The 22439-nt window shown below is 52.1% G+C and overlaps 1 protein-coding gene across 5 annotated transcripts in view; it reads right to left on the bottom strand.

Moving 5' to 3' along the window:
- The window catches only part of ZDHHC14 (zinc finger DHHC-type containing 14), a 170306-nt gene that overhangs the window by 14157 nt on the left and 133710 nt on the right, over positions 1–22439 (bottom strand). For 2 of the 5 annotated variants that reach the window (XM_006093877.3, XM_006093878.3), the window contains exons 3-5: positions 20359–20517; positions 5696–5833; positions 1945–1993 (exon numbers count right to left, since the gene is read on the bottom strand). In XM_006093877.3, the coding sequence (XP_006093939.1) occupies positions 1945–1993; positions 5696–5833; positions 20359–20517 (346 nt within the window). Of the gene's footprint in view, positions 1–1840; positions 1994–5695; positions 5834–20358; positions 20518–22439 lie in introns of all 5 variants that reach the window. The other 3 variants (XM_023758212.1, XM_023758213.1, XM_023758214.1) reach the window with 2 other exon arrangements.

Raw genomic sequence — 22439 nt, 5'->3', positions numbered from 1 at the left:
GCTTAAGCCTCGAAACTGTGGCTCTTTGTTACAGCAGCCACAGGAAGCTCATACAGCCAGCAGTGCTGCGAGGGGCCTGTCATGCACTCAGGGCAGGTCAAGGCCACCAGGCTCCTGAAGGTGAAGCCCGGCTTAGGAAACAGCCTCCAGGGACGGCATCAGGCTGTAGGGGAGGGTCAGCAGGGCAAACACCGGAAAGACAGTGGCTGAGGTTCTGTGAGTTTTCACACCAGGCCATGGGAAAGCTCTTCACCTCTGCCTGAGAATGATCTTCCGAGAGGAAATAAGCTAAAATTTTGCTCTGGACCAAATAAGAGCACTCCCCCCGCCCCCCCCCGCCCCCTTCCTTCCCACGTAAATAGTTTCTGCAGCAAAGACGGCCGATACATCGTCACTCTTTCCTTCCTTCCTTCCATCAGCAGCATCTGCCTCTTCCCCTCGTGGGGAACGCAGTGCACTGGACTCTGCAGACTCTGAGCAGAGCCAGACCGTGAGCAGCAGACGTGAGCTCTGGCGGGAGGCCTGGCAGAGCTGCCCACCGCAGCAGGCGCCTCCTTGCGATCACTCCTCACACGCACATGAGCGATGCTTTGGCACTGGGCATGCTTACATACATCCCAAATAGTTGGTTTTGTTGGCGTAGCACTGTCTAGTACAGAGTGGTTGACTACTGTAACCAACAGCCACACATTTAGAGGCTTAAAGCAAAGCCTAAAGCAAAGAACTGAGACACAAAAGGGTTTGAAGAAATGACCGAACCTCATAACTGGCTGTGATGGAGCAGGAGGTAAAGCTGTTACCCGTCGAGGACTTGCTACCGGTCTTTCCTTACGACTCACCCCAGGATGGTGAGGTGGTAAGATCCTCCCTGGGTGGGGAGGTGTGCAGTGGACGGCACATCCCCCCACAACAAGCCCAGCCACACAGCTGCACTGCTCAGCGGGGAGGGCGTGTCTGCAGGTGCCCACGACAACCACGTGGAGCAGCGGGCAGCCCGAAGGCCCCGGGAGCGGAGCAGCTGAGCTCCCTCAGCCTCCCCCACAACGAGGGGTCCCTGTCACTGACGTCAGTCTGCCCCAGACTTCATGGGATGATGTGTACATCATCTCAGTATGCAGGTGATGTGTACGTCATCTCAGTAAAGTTCTTTTCTTAAGAATTCTCTATCACAAGATGAGGACTCCTGGGAGTAACGGGGAGTTCAAGTCCAGGCCACCTGGTTACCTGGGCCCAGACGGAGCGGTCAGTGGGGCCGGCTGGCGGGCGCCACACCAGTGAGTGGAAAACCTCAGTGGACAGGAGAGTAGGAGCCCACGCAAGAACTTAATGGGTGAACATCTGCCTTTCACAAAGTTTAGAATACTATGGTACATGCTCATATATACTGAGAGGATGGGACTCACCCACATGACTTGGGAGTGACCATCTTTGGTCCAGCCAGGGCTGTGAAAGGTGTTCCATTTCTGAACATAGATACGGCTCATCTGTACGGCCCAGAGGAAGGCCAAACTGACCCCAGACAGAATCCAGACAGAGGCTCACGGGGTTCCCTCTGGTGGTCGCCCACAGGGACACCCATAAAGATTCTGTAGGGACCACCCGCTGATCAGAACGAAGCCAGTTTGTAGCTTGCAGCCTCGCTTCTCCCCAAACCAACCCGAGGTAACCCAATCATGGGGGTTCCTGGGGTGGGCAAGATGCACACTTGCTTTCTAGCTAAAGAGCACGTCAACCGAAACTGGGCGCAATGCGCCACTCGGAGCTGGAGCATTCGGAGCCATTCCTCATGCAGGTGGACGTCAGGGAGTTCTCCGGGTGCTTTACGGGACAAAAAGAATACGATTGCCGGGAAGACAAGCCAAGGCACGGGGTGAAGGGTAACGGAGGAGGTCGGTCCAACGCGTAACGCCTGAGCCTTGCACACACCACACCCACAAAGGATATCTGGCGGGACTGTCCTTAATCGCATTAAGGAATCCTGTTTGCTGTGAACCTGGGGGAACAAAACCAACATTTAGTATTAAGACCAGCACTTAGTATTCAAACATTCGCCTCCAGAAAAACAGCCTTCATGCGGAGCTCTCTCATCTGCACGGAAATAATCGGTGTCTCAGGATCCATGCAATAACTGTATCGTGTATGTGCTGCGGCACCAGGGCACGGAGCCTGGATGGCGATGCCACTGAAGTTACTCAACAGGAAAATGGCAGATTCACGAGAGGCAACAGCTGCAGGATGAGTTTTCAGTCAAAGCAGATGGATGTCTGCATCCTCACCCATAAATTGTAGTTCTGATGACTCCTTTGTTTCCCTCATTTTAATAGGAAAACAGAATACTGCATGCGGTTTTTTCTCTTCTTCATGAAAGACTGTTTTCCCAGGGTTTGTTAACCTCTGACCCTGGAGGTCCTAGCAATGAGGCTACATATAAAATACGTCTTTCTCTGCGCCCAGAGTACACACACGCATAACGCTGAAGTCTACTACTGGCTCCTTTTGGGTTTAAGACGTGTTAATGTGAGCTGTCTGTGTCAGAAAACATTTTTCTAAGGGCTCCAGTGAAGATGCATCTGACAAGAGGCAATCTTTAGTTTATAAATTGACATTATGGTTTCTGTGACTCACAGCCCATAGGAGGAACTGTGGCTGTTCCATTGTGGGGGTGATGCGGGTCCCTGGTGTACTGCGCAGAGCCCTGTGTTTGGAGACATGGTGTGGCTCTGGGACAGCCATGAGATGACCAGAGAGGACTGACAGAACAGGATGGTCCTAGTGCATTCCTGCGGCACACGGGGCTGGCGTGGCTGCAGCGTGGGAGTTGCAGGCAGGGTCCCAGGCCCCGCTGTGTGCGTGGAAACCTGTCCAGCGATGGGAAGACTGTGAGTGGACAGCTCCACGTTCTTCCTCGAGTTCCCATCCCCTCTGTGCGTCCTCCCTCCTCTGTGCGTCCTCCCCTCCTCTCTGCGCCCACTGGCCACCGAGAGGCATGAGGATGTGCCTTGTGAACTAGGATGCCAGCCGTGGGAGAGCTAACAAGGAAGGCTTAGGGCTCCTCTTCCATCCCTGCTAGGGCTCCTCTTCCATCCCTGCTAGGGCCATAGGGCAAAACCTGCAGGAGGACAGGTCTTCGAGCAAACACAACCTTGAGCAAGATGAGACCTGAAGTAATGATTTCTCTGTCCCTCCTGGACCCAATGTGTATCACTTTCCCAAACTCTCCTTCTTCCGTGAGAATTCCAGACCTCACCTTGTCAGGGATCTGCGATAACAGATCCTCACCCCACTGTACCCTCCCAGCCCCGTCCCCCATGACCTGGCAGGGAGAACTCGGGTGACAGCTCCCCAGCTGCAATCTTAGGCGGTCGTGGGGACTAAGATCAAGCCAAATGGGGGTGGGGTGGGGGTGTTGGGGTGCAGAGCAAGAGGAGAGGAAAAGCATTATTTGCGTTTGTACAATCCATTCGGGTAACTTGTGGACAGATCCGTTCCAAGGGCTTTTTGTGTGGAGACCGGATTAACAATACACAAGCATGAAGCCACAGCAAACTGTTTTCTGAGCTCGGGTGAGTGAAGTGTAAGGAGGTGACAGTGAAATGTACATCACAACCCGCTGTGGTCAGGCGGGGGCCTCCGTGTGTGTGTGTGTGTGTGTGTGTGTGTGTGTGTGTTCCCAGAATTTGTGTGTGTGGCTGAGCAAATAAAACCGGGCTCTTATTATCCAGAATGTAAGGGCAAGGCCATACATACAATGTGATCATATATATAGGAAAGCATTTTGAAGCTACTAAAGATGACAGGAAAATGTAATGTTTAGCCTTAGCTGGTTTTGCTCAGCAGTTGGAGCGTTGGCCCATGGACTGAAGGGTCCTGGGTTTGATTCTGGTCAAGGGCACGTACCTTGGTTGCAGGCTCTATCCAGGGCCCCTAGGGGGCAACCAATTGATGTGTCTCTCTCACATGGATGTTTCTCTCTCTCTCTGCCTCTCCCCCTCCCTTCTACTCTATCTAAAAATCAGTGGAAAAAATACTCTCAGAGGAGGATTAACAAAAAATATAAAGTTTAAGCACAGTTTTGTAGTGTCATAGAAAGTGTGCTGGAGCAGCATATAACTCTCCACAGGTGTGTACGCAATCGCGTCTTCTCTCTGATTCTTTGGGCTGTTTTCACAGATAGGATCCCGGCTGCTTCTGCCATTATCCGGCTGAAAACTGCAGAGCCACGCTGGCATCCCCGCAGGCCGCGTGGGGGCGGCCTGAACGAATGTCACCCCTGTTCCTGCAGCCCGGCCAAGTGACGGCATGGCGCTCAGGCATATGTTACAAATCCGTGTCACCTTCAGATGGAGGGATTTCAGTAAGAAAACATGGGAACTAGGATTTAAAATGCTGTTGAAATTTTGGGGTCCTCCATTTAATGTCCAAAATTGACCAATATCTAAAAAGAACTAATGTGAGTCCGACTGGCATGGCTCAGCAGTTCAGCGTCGACCTATGAACCAGGAGGTCATGTTCGATTCCGGGTTGCAGGCTCGATCCCCAGTGTGGGGTGTGCAGGAGGCAGCCGATCCATGATTCTCTCTCATCACTGATGTTTCCATCTCTTTCTCCCTCTCCCTTCCTCTCTGAAATCAATAAAAATATATTGAAAAAGAAAAAGAAAAAGAACTAATGTGAAACTTTCTTACCATCCTCTTCCCTGGGCCCCACACGGGCCCCCTGGAGAGAAGGGAGGAAACATTTCTGGCTGCAGCCTCAGTGCACCCCCTTTGTGGTTTGAGAGCTGCTGCTTGGGAAGAAAGTGAGGCATGTACTCAGATACCTTCTGGAACATTCCAGAAAGAGGCTCTGTACTTGCTAATGGGTGGCTGTCCTTCAGGAATGTGGACAAGAGGCCCCGCTGGTCTTTAATGTTGCTAATGGCACTGTAATGGGAGTTTAAAGGCTTAAATTTATAGCTCAAAGCCAATTAACTTCCTTCTCATCACTGCCTATTGTAGGAAAGTAAAAGGCCAAGAGACAAAAGAAACAGTTACGGCCTTCAGAATGGGGAATGAAAAATGCCGTTTGCTTAGGCAAATACATATATCAAAGTTCTTTACATCCAAATCTCATTTTTAATCATGTTGCTTCCTTTCAATGCCCGCCGTAGCTTCCTCATGTTCCAGCAGATAACTGAACAGCTTATCCAGTGTGTGCCTTTAACATGTAGCTCTGTGCGCAAGAAAACCCAGGCTTTATCCCCAGACACCTTCTTCTAGGGAGGTGACTGCTCTGCTGAAGTAGACATCACGTTAAAAAATTAAAAAGCCTGGTGACTAGTGCAGCACAATATCCTTTGAGAAAATGTGGGGGTGATTCTTCCAGGGGACCCCCTAGCGGACGAGAAAGTGCAGTCACTGAGGTGGGAATAGGGGCAAGTATCAAGGAAAAAGTGGGGAGCCTGCCCCAGGTGTGACCAGGCAGCTGCCCCTGGAAGGATGGGGGATGGGGAGTGGACGGAGGGGCTGAGGTGGGAGGGAGGAAGGCAGAAGCAGGGGGAGGGGGCAGCCGGAAGTGAGGAGGGGACAGGGAGAAGGGGGGGGGGGAGAAGGAAGAGAAAGCCCGGAATGATCAAAATAGTAAATCAAACTTAAATCAGAAAACCGAAGTCGGGCAAATGGTTACATACGTAATCTGATTCCGCCAGCATACTTACGAAGAATGACGTGGGTGATAACGAATGCAAATATAAAGACTGTCAGAAAAGACAGAGATAAAATAAACATATAAAAAAATCTGTAGTTTCTTTTCCCCACACAGTTGCCTACCCAGGGACAGTGGTGATCAAACCGTTCTGAAAAGAGAGGCAAAAAAGAAAAAAAAGGGGAATCAATTAATCAAGTGTCTTTTTACATGAAGGAGCCTCCCTCCCTCCCCACCCAATGCCGACAATATAACAAAAATAACACAACTATGTATTTACACACGAGCCACTCAGAGCAAGGCTTAACATGAAGACATTTCAAGAACATGATTATTCTTTCCATAGAACTTGTCTGTTTAAAGGAAACAAAGAGTATACATTTATTCTCATTACAATTAGAAAAGTAAGATTTCACCCTTTGGTAAAAAAAAAACAAATGCAAATATAAGGACTCTGGTTCACAGAACTGTCTTTCCTTAAGAGGGCACCAGCACCTCTGACGTCAGTGCTGGGCAGGATGGTGTGGGGTCCCCGCCTTCGTGGGTTCAGGTTCTCATGGTGACCATACAGAGAGGTCCCAAGGGGCCGGGACAGGACAGAGGGACAATCCCTGGCCTCCCATCCCAATGACAACTGTTTCCTAAGAAATGTCTCCGCTATTTCAATAGTCGGAGAAGAACTGATATTATTATTATTTTAAAAAATATATTTTTATTGATTTCAGAGAGGAAGGGAGTCGGGGAGAGATAGAAACTTCCATGATGAGAAAGAACCATGGATCGTCTGTCTCCTGCACGCCCCCTACTGGGGACTGGCCCCACAATGCGGGCAGCTGTCCTGACTGGGAATTGAACCCGTGACCTCCTGGTTCATAGGTTGACGCTCAACCACTGAGTCACGAGAAGCAGCCAGTCCTCGCAGAGGATCTGGAGAGAAATCTCAGCGTCACGGTCCTGGTGACAAGCCAGTGGCCTCTTAGCTGCTGGCCCTAAAGGAAAGCAGTTCTGACTGGGAGTGCCGGGCCCCGAGTGCAGCTGGGAAGGGAACCCGAGTCCAACTATGTCATTTCCCACGTCGGTGACCACACAGGCTGCGCAGTGGCGAGGTCCACGCGCAGAAGGGCAAAGAGAAGACACGCGGATCAGCCAGATTTTCCCAAGACGCTGAGGCTGTCGTCTTGGGAGACCTCCTCCTTCTCTACCCAGGAGCGCAGGAGATGGTGAGGCGTGGAGGCTGGACAGAGGCCCGGGACGGAGCCTCCACTCCAGCTGTGAGGCCGACTCCACATCCCACTGTGGAGGCTGAGCCTCTTCCAGAGCTCACGCTGCAGAGGACAGCAGGGCGTGGGGGCACAGTTAACAGCCTGGGCCCCAGGCAGTGCCAGGCTGCCTCTCCCCCTCCATGGACACCTGCTCTCACGGGCAGTCTCTCTACCCCAAGTTCCAACACCAGCTCTGCCCGATGGCGCTACATGCCGCCTTCAGCAACAGCCTCCTGCTGAGCCACCTGCTATCTCAGCCTTGACCCCAGAGAGAACTTCCCTTATCCCTCCCCAAACACATTCCTCTTCCCACTTCCCGCCTCCTTTCTGTCAACCCAGAATCCCACCTTTCCCCCCCTTTAATCTTGAAGATACGTTTTTATTGATTGAGAGAGAGAGAGAGAGAGATCGGTTGCCTCCCATACACACCCCGACCAGGGATTGAACCCGCAACTTTATGGTAAATGGGATGACGCTCCAACCAACTGAGCCATGTGGCCGAGGCCCAGGCACCATTCTTGACTCCGTTCTTTCCCTCCCCCTCACATCCCATCCACGAGCAAGTCCCATCAGCAACTCCCACTGTTACCTAAAATTATCTTAGTTATTTATTTGCTTTTCTCTGCCCACCCTACTCTGAGCCATTAACAAATATCTGTCACATAAATGAATGAACCTTCTTCCCACCAACAGGACACCCAGGCGAGCAAGCGCATCGCCCGATGTCACAGAGCTGACGTGCAGACCTGGACCACTAAACACCGGTGCCAGCAGTGAGCAGGCGCCAGCTCCGGCAGGATCCAGGGCGAGGCTGCCGCGAAGGAAGAAGGCCACAGTGCCCGGCTTCCAGGCGTTCCTCGCCTTCTTCAGGGGGGACCCTTATTCTCAGACTCCACATACTCCTCAGTCCCCAGGCATGGACTCTAACAGGGAAACCTAACTCAGTGTGGAAATCAGGCTGCTCCCACCACACACACCCTCCCTTCGTGGGTCGAGGATAAACTGGGACGGGGTGAGGGCCTGGGGGTGGCTCGCCCAGTCCCACACGGCTCTGCGCTGAACGCCCGGCCTCGGCTCCAGGGAGTGGGGGAAGCCCGGAGCTGCCTGGGGCCGGTCTGAACGGGAGGCTGATGTCAGTGTTATGTGGTTTCCAGGGAAGAAGAGCATCGAATCTGGGCATGAGCTGACATGGGCGTGGCTCCTGGGGACCTGGCTGAAGCAGCCACTGGCTGGAAGGGACAACATCTGGCGGGGGGGGGGGGGCGCCGACAGCTGGCAGCGTGAGCTGCGTGCAACCACAACATCTGAGACGTTTCAAACAACTATTAGTAGAGGTCGGTGTGTGTATTTCTGTGGAAACACTGACGGGGTGTGCTCTTTCCTGGGGGGCAGGCGGGGGGGGGGGTGCGATGGGTGGGTCTTTGAAAAAGCACTTGGGAGTTATTGCCACATCCTTGGTTCTGAAGATGCTCCTGGCAGAGGGAGGGTCTCTGCTCCACATCTCGGCAGGATTCCTGGGAGCTATTCCCTAAGAGGCCGCATAGGAACAGAGCCTGGGGGGGGGGGGGGAGCGCTACACCTAGAAGGTTCTCTAATCACAGAGATCCGAGTCAGCGTGTGTGTGTGTGTGTGTGTGTGTGTGTGTGTGCGCGCGCACGTGCATGCGTGCTGCTCACACCTGTTAGCATCTCACTGCCCTGGGATAGTCTGTGGGTTTTCCTCTCCTTCCCCAGGTGAGGCTGTGAAGTGAGAAATCATTTCTCGTCACCCCAGTCGCCCTGGCCCCTATGCAAGTGCCTGGCAGGGAGCAGTCGCTCCCCAATATGCTCTAAGTGAGGGGAGATGTCTTAACGGCCCTTTGTGTTTCTGACCGCAGCTCCTGCTGCCAGGGGGAGACACTGGAGCAGTGGTTCTCAACCTCTGGCCCTTTAAATACAGTTCCTCATGTTGTGACCCAACCATAAAATTATTTTCGTTGCTACTTCATAACTGTAATGTTGTTACTGTTATGAATCGTCATGTAAATATCTGATATGCAGGATGGTCTTAGGCAACCCCTGTGAAAGGGTCGTTCGATCGCCAAAGGGGTCGCGACCCACAGGTTGAGAACCGCTGCACTGGAGAGTGACAGCAAAGGTAAGATTCGGGCGCCGAGGGCAGGAAAGGCAGGGGCCTGTGAAATGTGAATCTGTTCGGGAGGGCTGAGCGCTGGGCAACGGTGACGCGAGCTAAAAGGGCCGAGCAGACGGCTGTTCTGTTCACGTGAATCAGCTCCGGAGAGACAGGGCCTCTTGCTCCCGGCGGAGGCAGAGGTGGGTTAGTAACCACAGCTCACAGGACGCTGCGGGGGACCCAGAGGCTGCGGGGGAGTTCCAGTGGGGGCAGCAGTTCCGAAAAGTCACCTGCCCTCAGCTTCCAAGTGGGGAAGAAGGTTCCTTTAAAATGGCCAGTGGAACCATAGTCTAGGAAAAGGCGATACATCCTATTTTGTTAGCCCCAAACTCTAGGTAATAACGAAAAGGACATCATTAACGACGAGGAAAACTACCGTCCACCGAGCGCCCGTGACGTCATTATTGCATTTATCCTTGACCACAGCCCACACTTTCCACCAGAGGGAGCTCCCAGGGAGGTGAGGAGGTGCCCCAGGCCCCGCAGGCACTGAGCGGAGTGACACCTGCCCCCATCCTTTGTCCGCCACAAGCTCTATAGACGCAAATTCAAATATCGTGGCGTGGGGGTGGTTTCCGTTTTGGACGCGTGGCAGTTAATGGTTAAATGAAGGTTTCATTTCTGGGAGAGACGGAATATAAAAAAGAGCCCTTAAAAACAAGGAGAAACGGAGAAGTATTAACATTGGAGGGGACAGGAAAATCCACTGAAATATTAAGGGAAAAGTATTCAAAATGTTCAGAATTTGAAATGTCCCAGAAGCTGGGCTCTAACCTAGGCCCTGGAGAGTGGGATGCAGGGAGAGACGAGGAGAACCTCAGGCCCAGCACAGGCTGGACACGCTGGACTGCCCGTCGGCGTGGGCTCGGGGAGCCTGGGCCTCAGCGTGGGCAGGAGAAGGGATCGTATCCGACTCCGCTCTCCATGAGCGACTGAGGTGTGTGAAACAATAGATGTAAACATGCAACTGAAATGTGAAACTCCTACTTCGAATGGTAATTAGATTTTAATGAAGTTAAATGTTCTTAAAGATATGAAGTGGAAAAGGATGTTTCTTTAAACCTAGGACATTTTAGCTCGGCCAGCGTGGCTTAGTGGTTGAGCGTCGACCTATGAACCAGGAGGTCACGGTTCAATTCCTGGTCAGGTCACAGGCCCGGGTTGCGGGCTTGATCCCCAGTGGGGGACCTGCAGGAGGCAGTTGATCAATGATTCTTTCTCATCATTGATGTTTCTATCTCTCTCTCCCTCTCCTTTCCTCTCTGAAATCAATAAGAATATATATTAAAAAATCTTTAACTGACTTAAGTGCTAGAAGACCACATTCTTAGACACTAAATAATTCACGCTGTTCTAAAACTTTTAGTGAAATCCAAGTTCTTTGTATGGAAACTAATACAATAATTAATACACGATAATGTAAGAATGAACTCTGTTTTGAGTACGCACAACTGTAAAACTACTTTTGCCCCAGCCTGTACGTCTGTTCCCTCAGATGTTCTGGGTCTGACCTGGAGACATAAACCTGAGAGAAAGACGGACTTTGGGATGCGAAAGGGGGTGAGACTCAGAGATGAGCACACGCACTCCCCAGACACTGGCCAGGAGCCCCCGTCGGGGGAGGCAGAGCAGGGCAAACAAGTGACAGACAGAGATGCAGAGAGAGACTTTCGTGACGTGATTGCCTGTGGCTTCTCTGGGTATCGAAGAAGCAGAGCTGCAGTCTGACAATCGCAGGCAGCAGTGAGGGGAGCACTTCTCGGGGGATAAACACAGAAGCCCCTGCTCTGTGACAGGTGGCCATCCCCACGCATCCCCAGGGCCTGGGCTTGATGGCGGAACCCGGACGGGGGCAGAGTCCCTGCCCAGACTCTCACACTTGCTAAGAATCGCCTGGTATTTTGCTAAAATGCAGACTCCTGGATGCGGGTATTCCATCTAAGGAATTCATACCTACTTACATGTACTTAGACCCTAACAAACATGTCATGAAGGAGATTGTTCTGAGCGATTAAAGACGTGGTGGGATTTCATTGTATTTCGGTTATTGCCTCTCTTGCAATTTTAATGTTCATGGAAGTAACTCCTGGTTGAGAAGGAGCCTGCGGAAGGAGGGGGTGGGGAGGGGGGTTATCAGGCTGAAACAAAAGCATGGCTCCAGCTCCGGCGTGGAGACTCGAGGGGGACAGAGCAGGACTGAGAGAGGATCTGGGGCAGCCAGGGACGGAGAGGGAGCCGCTGTGAAAGGCAGGAAATGAGAACTGGCAGGAAGAGACAGAGAAAACAGCGCCCTGACAACCGGGAACGGTTTTAATTTGACACAAGAGGAAGGGAAAGGCTTCCAGGAAAGAATGTCAACTTACAGCCGAGTGAGTCAGAAAGGTGACCTGGAATGTGTCGCCTGTCCCCGGAGCCACTCACACTGAATCACTGATAATGAGCTGGAATGAAAACCATCTCTTTCTGAGAAACAGCTGAGCTGCTCATAAGAAAACCAGGAAGAAGTCAGTGCCAACATCCATGCCCAAGTCTTATCTGCCTGCTTACAGGGGGTACACCTGGCTCTGAGCTCGTCGTATCGATGACCAAAACCTCTTACGAAAACGGCCGCCTCCTGCACAGCCATGGATGAGTCTGGCTCCCTCTAAGTCTTGCAAAGTACGAGTTGCCTCACAGCAATGGTAACGCTCCCCGCCTTCTCTGTCGTTGTGCAAGTCTCGTGGAACCCCCGGGCCCCACCATAGATGATCTGTGAGAAGAAGAAGCTCCCACTTTGTCTTCCGCTGACAGATCTCGTGACTGTACGAGCTCATTTCAAGTCAGAGGTGGGGACGCGGTACGGGTCAGGCTGAGGCGCCCAGGAGCCTTCCGGAGGGGACACGGAATGGGAGGGAGGAAACGTGACAGGTCGCTGGAATCCAAAAGCATGCACAGGCTCTGCTGCTTCAACCAAAGAGATGCTAAGGAGAGCTGACAGGCCAACCCGAAGGCTCGGGGCCCACTCAGGAGCAGAAATCCCAGGGGCAGCCTCCGCGAGTAGCAGACAATCTCGGTGATTTGCCTCTTCCACTGCTTTCAAACACCCCTGCTCTTCCCGGCTGGTCTCTGAGCCTCCGTCCTGCTCTCCTGTCTGTCTGTCTACCTGCTGGGCCTTTCGCTCTTCTTCAACCCAGTAACTCCTACCGATGCCGTGACACTTGGCGTAGTGACCGACACAGAGAAATCTGGGCTCTCAAAGACGCCCCCCCCCATAGCCCTGAGCGCCCCCCACTGTGCACTCCTCTCCCACAGCCTCCCCAGCGGCTGCAAGGCCCTCTCTAACAAGAGCTGTGCACGTAACGATCACTTTGGAGACCTGGAGAACGGAAGTGGACAATGCAGAAACCACTCACACACATACACGCACGGGCCACTCCAGCTGATCTGTGGGTTAGGAACACACTTCGGACTTCATACTGTCTAATACCGCATCGTTCTTTATCCAAAGTGCTGTTGGTTACTGTGGCTGGCTTGGTCTTTGAGTTGAACTTTACTATTATTTTATCTTGTCCCCTGCCTCAAATTGCATTGAATTTATAAATAACTTTGTGGAGACACTGTGTCTTGACTTCTGCTGTGGTTCCTGACACACAGTACCCTATTTTATTGCATTTATTTGGTGTCTAAAAAACCTACTAAACTTAAAAAACTAGCTCTCATGTTTGTTGGTACTGTTACTGTTGGTTTTCTCATCATCTATAAGAAAGTGATAATAATGTCTGCTCATTTTTGATAGTTATATTTCATAGTTTTCTCATCCTACTATGTTAATTAGAAAAGCTAGAAATGTTACATATTAGCAGTGATAGTGGACATCCTAATTGGTTTCTAACTTTAATGTAAATAATTCAGTATTTTATTATTTTTTGAAAAAGTTAGCTTTGAAAAAATCATGTTAAAGGAATATTCTTCATTAGTTTTCTATTGCTAAAGAGCAAATTACCACGAATGCAGTGGCTTTAAACAACACCAATCTATGGCTTGGAAACGTTAGCGGTCAGGAGCCCAGCTCAGGGTCTCTCCAGGCTGAGATCACACGGGCGGGGTGCAGGCCTCGGGCCTCCCAAGGTGCGGTTGGCAGGATTCTCTTCCTCTCCCCTTCCCATGCCCGCCCCCCCCCCCCATCTTCAAGCTGCACCGTGAGCTCCTCCTCCTCCTGCTTGGAATCTCTCCATCTTGCTCTACAGGGCACTTGTGATCACAGTGGCCCATGGACAGCCCAGGATCCTCCCCCTCGTTTAAGGTCAGTTCATTAGTGACCAGAATGGTGCCTGCAGTCTCTCTGCCAGGTGAGGTGACAGAGCCCCCGGAGCAATGCCCCAGGACCAAGGTCACGCAGCCAAGATCCTGCTGGCCATGCCTCCAGCCTCGGTGCTCTGAGTGTCAGAGTTAGAAACAGGCTGCGGTGTCCATGATCACGATCACACACTTCCGGCCTCTGACTTATTGATAAATTAATAGGTTCAGGAACATTAGAAAATCATCGCATTCCTGGAATACGCCTTTCTCTGTCAGAATGACGAATCCCTTCTGGATGAAGCTGGCTATGCCATCACGCCGGCTCTGACGTGCATTTATAAATGAGAATCTCCTTTCCCTTTTTGCATCTCATTTCTGTCCTGTTTTGGGGTTCGCTGTCTTGCTGAAATGAGTTGAAAGGCCGTCCAGCTGCTCTCAGCTCGAAACACTCCTCAGAACACGGGGAGCCACGCCTCTCTGGCGAATTCTTCAATAAACTTCTCAGCTTTCCACTGCTAGTCATCTAGTTAAGTTTTCCTCTCGTTCTCTGGTTAATTTCCCATAAAACAATGTTTCATTGGGATTTTCATTTCAATTGGTGTACAAAATAGTGTATTTTCCAACAAGTAAAAAAACAACTACATTTATCTCATTTGAATCTGCTATTTTCACTTTGTTCTTTTCTTTCAGTTTCACCAGAAGTTTACCTTTTTGTTGTTTGTTTTCTACAGAATTAGTTCTGTGGTCGCTTCTTTTTTTCTGGGTGACTGTTTTCTTCCTCCGCCCCCGCCGGTTTATTTTGCTATTCTTTTCCTATCTTCTTGAGATGGATGCTGTGTTTGTTTATTTGCTTCTAAGTTCGGTTTTGTGTTTTTGTACTCGACTTTTAAAAACTTCTTATTTCACGGACCATCCACCATCCAAGCAAACTTCCTGTTTGGGGAGAACCCCAAAATAGGTGCCAGGCGAGGCCCCGCTCTCCCGCCCCATTACAGAAGCTGGGAGTGGGGCAGGGCCTGGTTGTAGAACGAAACAGGCCCAGATGCTCTGGCCAGACCTCCGAAGCCAGCACCCACGGGCCTCCCAGAGGGAGTCACGGTTCTAATCGGACGTCAGCAGCGGAGTTAGAGCCCAGGGTGGGGACACACACCTTGCTTGTGGCCCTGGCACCTCCTGTGCTGTCCTGTCGCCGATGTGACCGGCTTGGGGCAGCCACCCAGCCTTCCCAGGCTCTTCCTGGCTTCCGAGCCCGATTCTCCAGCCTTCTCCTTCATTTTTTGAGCTACCTGAGAGTTTCCAAACAATTACTTTCCTGCTTAGGTTAACTGTTTGTGTGTTTAAAATTTAGAATTCTGACTGGCATAGAGTTTTCTTTTGCATAGTTCTCAGTCATTCCCTAACTATTCCATACTTGCAATTTCGAAGTTTCTGTCGCCCAGGAGTTATGATGTAAAGTTTTAAAATATATTACAATTGGTTAGGTTTGTATATTATATCTTTGTGGCTGATTTCTAGTTTTATTGTTGTGTCATCACCTACATAGTCTGTGCGACGTTTGCTTTTTAAGAAGTTAGAAATTTTTGTGTGGCCTCATGATTACTTTTTGTAAATGTTCTACAAACAGTTTAAAAAGGTAAGTACAGCCGAAACCGGTTTGGCTCAGTGGATAGAGCGTCGGCCTGCGGACTGAAAGGTCCCAAGGTTCGATTCCGGTCAAGGGCATGTACCTGGGTTGCGGGCACATCCCCGGTGGGGGATGTGCAGGAGGCGGCTGATCGATGTTTCTCTCTCATCGATGTTTCTGACTCTCTATCTCTCTCCCTTCCTCTCTGTAAAAAATCAATAAAATATATTTAAAAAAAAAAAGGTAAGTACACTTTGCAGAAACAAAGTTCAGCATCTACTTACAAATGATATCATTTTATTCCTTTAAGTGTGCTTACCCGAGCCATCAAAACTGGAGTTAGGCTACTGTTTCTCACTAGCATTATGTTTATACCGAATTACCCTTGCATTTCCTAACACACTTTACTCTCTGTATCTTGACGCCGTGTTATGTGGTACATGTATTTTGATGACTGCATTGCTCACTGTAGTCTTTACTCTCATTGCTCTCTCTGACCCATGTAACATGACACATATAATGCTTTCTCCCTTCCGCTCTCCCAGTTCTGTTTTTAATGATGATGGTGGGGACTGCCTTTTACTTTGATGCACCAGCTGTGAGCACAGCGCCTGACGCACAGGTGCGCATTGAACGGGAGTGGAAAACCAGGATCCTGGAGACGAGGGTGCACAGCACAGCCCTGTCTGTTTCGGCTTCTGGTGGGATACATGTTCCAGGTCTCTCCATTCCCTTTGAGTGACGGGCTTTCCTATGGGAAGGGAACAGCCCTCTCACCACCCAAACAGTTAAAAGGCAACCCCAGGTGCTGCCCCGCACGCAGACCGGAGGGCAGCTGCCTGTGGCTCTCGGATGCACACCTCTCAGTACAGGCACAGCTGCGACGCAGAAAGGGGCTCCCTGGGCAGCGGGGCCCGGCAGAGCACACACACAGGATGTCTGCAGGCCCAGCTCAGGGGCCCACATCCCACAGGAAGCAGCTGGATGGGGCGGGTGCTGAGGGGCAGAGGGAGAGCGCGGAGCGAGGTGTTCAGGAGAGAAAGCGCAGCAACAGAGGCGGGAGTGAGAGAGGGGACAGAAGGATTTTAAAGACGAGGGTGAAGCTCTTCCAAAAACAAGAGCAAAGGACATCAAGTCCCCGCAGAGGGCCTCTGGCGGTCCTTCGTGCCCCCACACCGGAAACAACAGAGGGGACGGGAGAAAATGGGACCAGCACCCCCTCTCCAAGAGTCTGCACTGCTGAGCTCCCAGGGCTGCCACGGCCTCAGGCTTCGGCACCATCGTCTCTGTCCTCCCAGCTCCCCCGGATGTGGCCTGCAGTGCAGAGAGGGCCCTCCCAGGCAGGGCCCAGGCAGGGCGGGCTCTGGGGCCAGGAGGCTGCTGAATCCGGAGGCCACCTCCCAGTTCCAGGCCACGCCGCCTCCGCCTGGCCAGTTAGCTGGGCGCTGGCCCAGAGCCCCCTGGTCAGGGCAGGGGTGGGGACTCATGTGGGATTTCGGGACGCGCGCAGTCAGTCTGCGAGGGCCTCACGGTGCACGCGTGCTTCCCTGGCCTCAGTGACTCTGCTTTAACGATGGAGGGAGCCTGGGGCTGCGAGGGCAGAGCTGGCCCCACCGCCCGGCTGCTGGTTGTGCTGGATGGACAACAGCCCAAACACACTGTTTCGAGTGCGCAGAGCAACGCGATGACAACATAGAGAGAGACCTAGAGAGAGAAAGAATGAGAGAGAGAGGCGGAAACAGGTGACGAAGCCAGGGAGAGAGGCATCCGCTTCAGTGCGACCATCACCTAATCCCGCCAGGCCGCCGGCCGCCGTGGGGACAAGCCTCGCGCTCCACAGCATTTGGGAGGTGCGGCAGCGTCTGTCCTGTTACTCATGGCAGCAGCATTCATGACGAGCAGTCCTGAGCCCGGTGTGGGTGCCGGGCTTCCTGGGCGCTATCTCCCTTAACCCTAAAGACACCTCGGAGGCACCTCGGAGGCAGCGCCGGGGTAACCCCTTCTGCAGGGGTGGGAACAGCGGGGTGGTCAGATCACCTGCCCGGGGGCCAGTTGACTCAACGCCAGCACCAGGACTTAGGCCTGCGTCTGTCTTAGAGCCGTGTCCCCATCACTGGCTCTGCCCACAGGTTCTGTATTTGCACCAGAGTTCAATCTTCCAAACCGTCTGTGAAACGGCATTTTCCTCTCTCCGCTCCCAGCGCAAAGCTACATTTACTTGTGAGCCTAGAAAGGATCAACCCAAACCCAGCGGTTACTAAGGGAAGGGAAGGGAAGCCAGTGGCAGCCCCAGCTCTCAGCACATCACGTATGTTTCTCCCTGGCTGCAAAGAATAGAATCCCTTCAGTAACAACTTTCCACCTAAAAATAAACTAGTGGCCGACCCTGCCATTACACCTCCCAGCCGAGACACCTGCTTTCCACGCTATTCCCGAAGGCAGGAGGTCCACCTCGCTGGTCTGCTAATGGGTCCCCACAGAGGCCGGAACGGAGCTCAGAGAACGGGAGACCTGAGCTGTATGGGTCGGAAGCAGCGGTGGTTTCCCAGGAGGGCTGTGAGCAGCTGCATCTGACAACCAACTGCAGCTACTCATTCCACCTTCCTCCACGGTGCGGCCCCCGGTCGGGGGTGGGGGTGGGGGTGGGGGTGCAAGCTTCAGCCCTAGGACCACCACATGATGCTCAGAGGCAGCTGTTGGCAGTGGGCTTTTGGTCCAGTGTTCCTCCTCTTTTTACTTATTTATTAAATATATTTATTTTTATTAACTTCAGAGAGGAAGGGAGAAGGAGAGAGAGATAGAAACATCAATGATGAGAGAGAATCACTGATCAGCTGGGGATGGAGTCCGCAACCCAGGTATGTGCCCCCACTGGGAATCGAACTGTGACCTCCTGGTTCACAGTCGACGCTCAACCACTGAGCCACACTGGCTGGGCAAGTGTTCCTCCTCTTGACGCCACCCCCAAACCTTGCCCCTCCTCTCCTTTCCCTTCACTGTTCTCCCGGTTACAGGCGCCCAGGATGCTTGGCTGTGAGAGCTGACTGCCACGTGACTGGGATTTATCGCTTCGGTTGCGGAAGGCTCCTGGCCATTCCAGACTAGGGACTCTGATTTTCCCAGCTGGTGGTTTCTATGAGAGAGGATACTGTCTGAAACAGTTATACCAGAGGAGAAGTGCACCGTTCACTGGGGTCGACACTTCATTTTGTAAGGGGATTTTACATCTAATTCATCAGGGTTCTTTAAGGAACACGTAAACCTGTGGGCGATGGAGGGAACACATGAGAGAATTATATGACCTTTTAGAAAGTGTTTTATAATAACCCAAAAGGATTTTTAAAACACTATGAGACGGGGAAGAAAGGAATCATGTGTCATGATTAGGAATCTAGCCTAGAAATAAGACACGGAGGACTGAGACCAACTGGTACAAATGAATGAGCAGAAGCAGTCAGGTGTCTAGTAAACATTTCACAAATGATAAAGAGAAGGGGGTTCGAAGTTAACTCCCTACCATACGTAGCAACTGGACAAAGTCTTTGGACTCCAGGGGAAGGTGTGCAAATCAGAAGATTTTTATGTGAAAAAGTGTAACTTACATGCATTCCATCCCATAATATATGTAACAGCAGAATTACAGCTCCCAAAAGGGTCCTGAAAATCCTTAGATTGTTCCCCTGAAGATACTTAAGCCACTGCGATGTGTTGGCTTAAAAATGTCCCCAAGATGGGCCTGAGCTGGAGTCCCCAGGAAGGGTATGAGAAACCAAAGGCTGTCAGTGTCCCTGCAGAAACCCCGATGTGCCCTCACATGGAGGACCAGGTATGCTTTTGGTCCTCCCACCGCAGATGGCTATGGGAGATCAAGAAACTGTCCAGGGAAAGCCAATCAAAAGTATGACGGGAGCAGCATTAATCACAGCGACAGTGCTCACAATCACAGAGCATTCGCTGCACACCAGGCACTATTCCAAGTGCTCTGCGTGTGTTACATCACGTATTCTCTCAACATCCCACGAGGAAGGTACTGCTATGGACCCCGTTTGGAGATGAGAACACTGAGGCACAGAGAGCTGAAGTAGCTCGTGTCCGTCACAAAGCTCGTATCTGCGTCCAGGCCATGCGGTGCCCGACTCCAGGCTCTTAACCACAGGCTACTTCCCCCCTGGGCCAGACTGAACCGAATTCCACGCTGTCCCGCCGGGAGCGAGGCTACAGGTGATTCATGTGGGCCAGTAAAACCGAGACCAGGCCCGATAGGGGAATCTTGGCCTTTCTAACCAACCGTAGAGGATTCAAGTTAGAATAAAGCACGTTTCAGATAAATAAGAGGAAAACGGCTTTGCACAGCAGGAAGTACATGATACCACTTTACTTTCCCCAAGGAGAATAGACTACCTATTCTGACAGACGCAAAGAGAATGTTGGCAATCGATCGTGTGTCACCGAGGGAACAAGTTTGCTCCGAGGCGTCCGGTCCTTTCTGCAGGAGGGAGCGGGGTTTCGGGGCCTACGTGCTCAGGAATGTCCTTGGGTATGTCTCTTAGAGGCAGGTGTGGGGCTGAGGAATGAGGCCTTCCCTCGTCCGTTTCTCCCTGCCCTCCCTGTGCCCGGGGTCTGCTGTCATCTCCTTAACAGAAAGTGCTTGACAAAAAATTCCAAGGGGCTTGGGAGCCAGGTCAGTTGTAGAAATCCTGTGCTGGGTCGGCGGTGGCCTAACAGTAGGGCCGAGTCCTGCAGCTGAGGACCGCTGGGCTCCACTGGGCTCCCTCTGTCCATCCCCTAGTCCATCCTGGGGGAAGTCAGTAGACAGACGGGAGGTCTCGGTGGTCTCTGGGAAAAGTGACAATCCTGACTGTAGGCCCGGAAGTCCCCTGCCCCTGTCCCTTTTTCTCTCCTTCACTTCACGTGCCTCCAACTCCCCACACCAGCTGCCCCTGGAGGCACCACACAGAGCACAGCCGGCAACTCCCGCAGCCGCTCACTGGGCAACCGGGGGGGCCTCGGGGTGAGGTGGTCTTATGTCAAGTGACCTGGCGGCCCCAGGGAACAAGGAACCCCCTGGTATGCGTGCTCAGGGAGAAGGCCTCGGGCACTGCACGGGACGGGGTGCTGCAGGTGTGAGAGAGGAAAACACGGGGTTTGGTCACGCTGGGCTCGGTGACCGGGATCAGCGGCAGGAGGCAGACGGTGAAACATTAACGATGACTGAGTGTCGGTTTCACAGACTTACAGAGACGCACACACTCCTAGCAAAGGCAGCCGGCCACCCCATCAGCCACAGGAGCTCCAGCACAAGCAGAGCTGGGGACAGAGGCGGTGTTCGCTTCTACTCACCTACGCAGTTATCACAAAGGCTACAGTGAGAGGCACGAGGGGGCCGGAAAATCTTGCAGGTGAAACAGTATTTCAGTTTCACGGTCTGGCCATTGATGATGACTTCTTTGGTTCTGGGAGGCGAGCGGTACCCCCCCGAACTGCTGCCGTTTGCGATATCTGTGGAGAAAAGAAGAAAAAGAGCACACGCCCTTAACAGAGCACCTCCTCTGCAGGCCTCGCACCTCGGGGGCCTTGGGGGCCCCGGGGTTCTGCCCGCCCGCCCGGGGGGTTCCCTGCCCTTTTTTGGGGCTTTTTCTGACCCCCTTTCACCAAAAATCCCCTTGGGGGGGGGGGGGGGGGGGCAGGGGCGGGCTGGCTGTCCCCTAGCCTTCCAGCTTCTTGCCAGGCAGGTGGGAGTGGCCACATGACTGAGCTCTGGCCAACGGGGTGCCAGCACACGGGCACTGCCCAGAGGGTGGGAACCTTCCCAGAGTCCTGCTCACTGTCTTCTCTCTCCTGGGGTTCCCGATCTCGGGACACATTGGAGCCACAAACCTGGGTCTTGAAGGATGGACCACGCCCAGGAAGACCACCCGCGAACTCTTCACTGGGCTATGTTGTTACATTGTTGCCTAGGGCAGTGGTAGGCAAACTGCGGCTCTCGAGCCACATGCGGCTCTTTGGCCCCTTGAGTGTGGCTCTTCCACAAAATACCGACTTCTGCGCATGGGCCACGAAATTTCAATCGCACTGTACGTGCGTGTCCCACCCCGCCCCCCCGTTGGTATTTTGTGGAAGAGCCACACTCAAGGGGCCAAAGAGCCGCATATAGCTCGCGAGTCACGGTTTGCCGACCATGGGCCTAGGGAACTCTGCACTGGGCTATGTTGTTACAATATCCAAAGGTTTGGTTTCACCTGTTACAGCAGCTAGCATTGCCCTAATTAATATTGTGGGTGATAGTGAAGCTGGACAACCAAGGGGTCCAGGCTGCCTGTCATTACAGGGTTGGATCATATATGAGCATTTATATATGCTGCGGGCAGCATGGGAGAGCAGCAGGTCACCCACAAAAATCTGCTCTGCAGCCCCCATAAGCCAGCTGCTTAGATAGAGTAGGACAAAGATTACTTGGGGGAGTAGGCAATGCAGGCTGGGGTGGGACGCCATCGTTTGGGCAATTAGGTTGTTAATCTTTCCATGATAATAGGCAGTTATTGAATGAGAATGGACTGCATGAGGGGGGGGGGGGCGCGCATACAATTCCCAGCCAGGTTAGAATGTCCTTTCTTTAACCAGCACAAGGCAATCAGAGTTGACAGCATGATTAATATTTCTCATAACCATAGCCAGTCCCCAATATTCTATTTTTGCCCCTAATGATAGTACGTCAGGAACACTTTGTCCGGTGTACTGCAAATTGAACTCAAATATCTCTTCATTTTGCCCACTGGCCTCCTCAAAAACACCAGGTATTGGCTGTGGGGAATAAATAAATAAATATGTATATGTATATATATATATGCAATCATTACGTGTATATTTTAAAAATAATGTCTATGTTTTGTTTATTGTCTGACCTTATTTTTTAGAATCATTTTTTAAATGTTGAAGAAAATAGAAATACATCTAATTTTTAAGTGCCATGTTATCTTACAGCCTGTTCTCGTCCCTGAATCACAGGGAGCTTTTCAAACTCCCCTAATGCAAGGACCCTTCCCCAACCCATTAAATCAGAGACTCCGCAGGGTGGAGAGCCCTGCTCTGCGGGAAGAGAAAACACCCCGTCTTATCCCCGAGTAGACCTAGCAGGTTGCCCAGGAGAACTGGGGCACAGCCAGCTGTGCGGGAACAGGCCACAGGCCACAGGTGACGGCGAACAGCGAGAATATCCGTGCGGGCTCCGGCCAGGGCTCTGACGGGGAGAACACAGGCAGAGCAGGCCCGGGGCTGAAGGAAACCACTGGAACCTTTGTGTTTCTCAAAATAGTGTTGATACCAGAAAGGCAGCTGCTCACTTTAGTCCACACACACTGGAAGGACACGCAGACAGCTCCCCTGCGGCATACATCTGGTAAATTTCCAGAGGCAGGAAGGAG

The sequence above is a fragment of the Myotis lucifugus genome, unplaced genomic scaffold (genome assembly GCF_000147115.1).
Source record: "Myotis lucifugus unplaced genomic scaffold, Myoluc2.0 scaffold_125, whole genome shotgun sequence".
Classification (NCBI taxonomy): Eukaryota; Metazoa; Chordata; class Mammalia; order Chiroptera; family Vespertilionidae; genus Myotis; species Myotis lucifugus.
The sequence above is the reverse complement of the archived record's forward strand: the minus strand, read 5'-3'. Positions and strand labels throughout refer to the sequence as shown.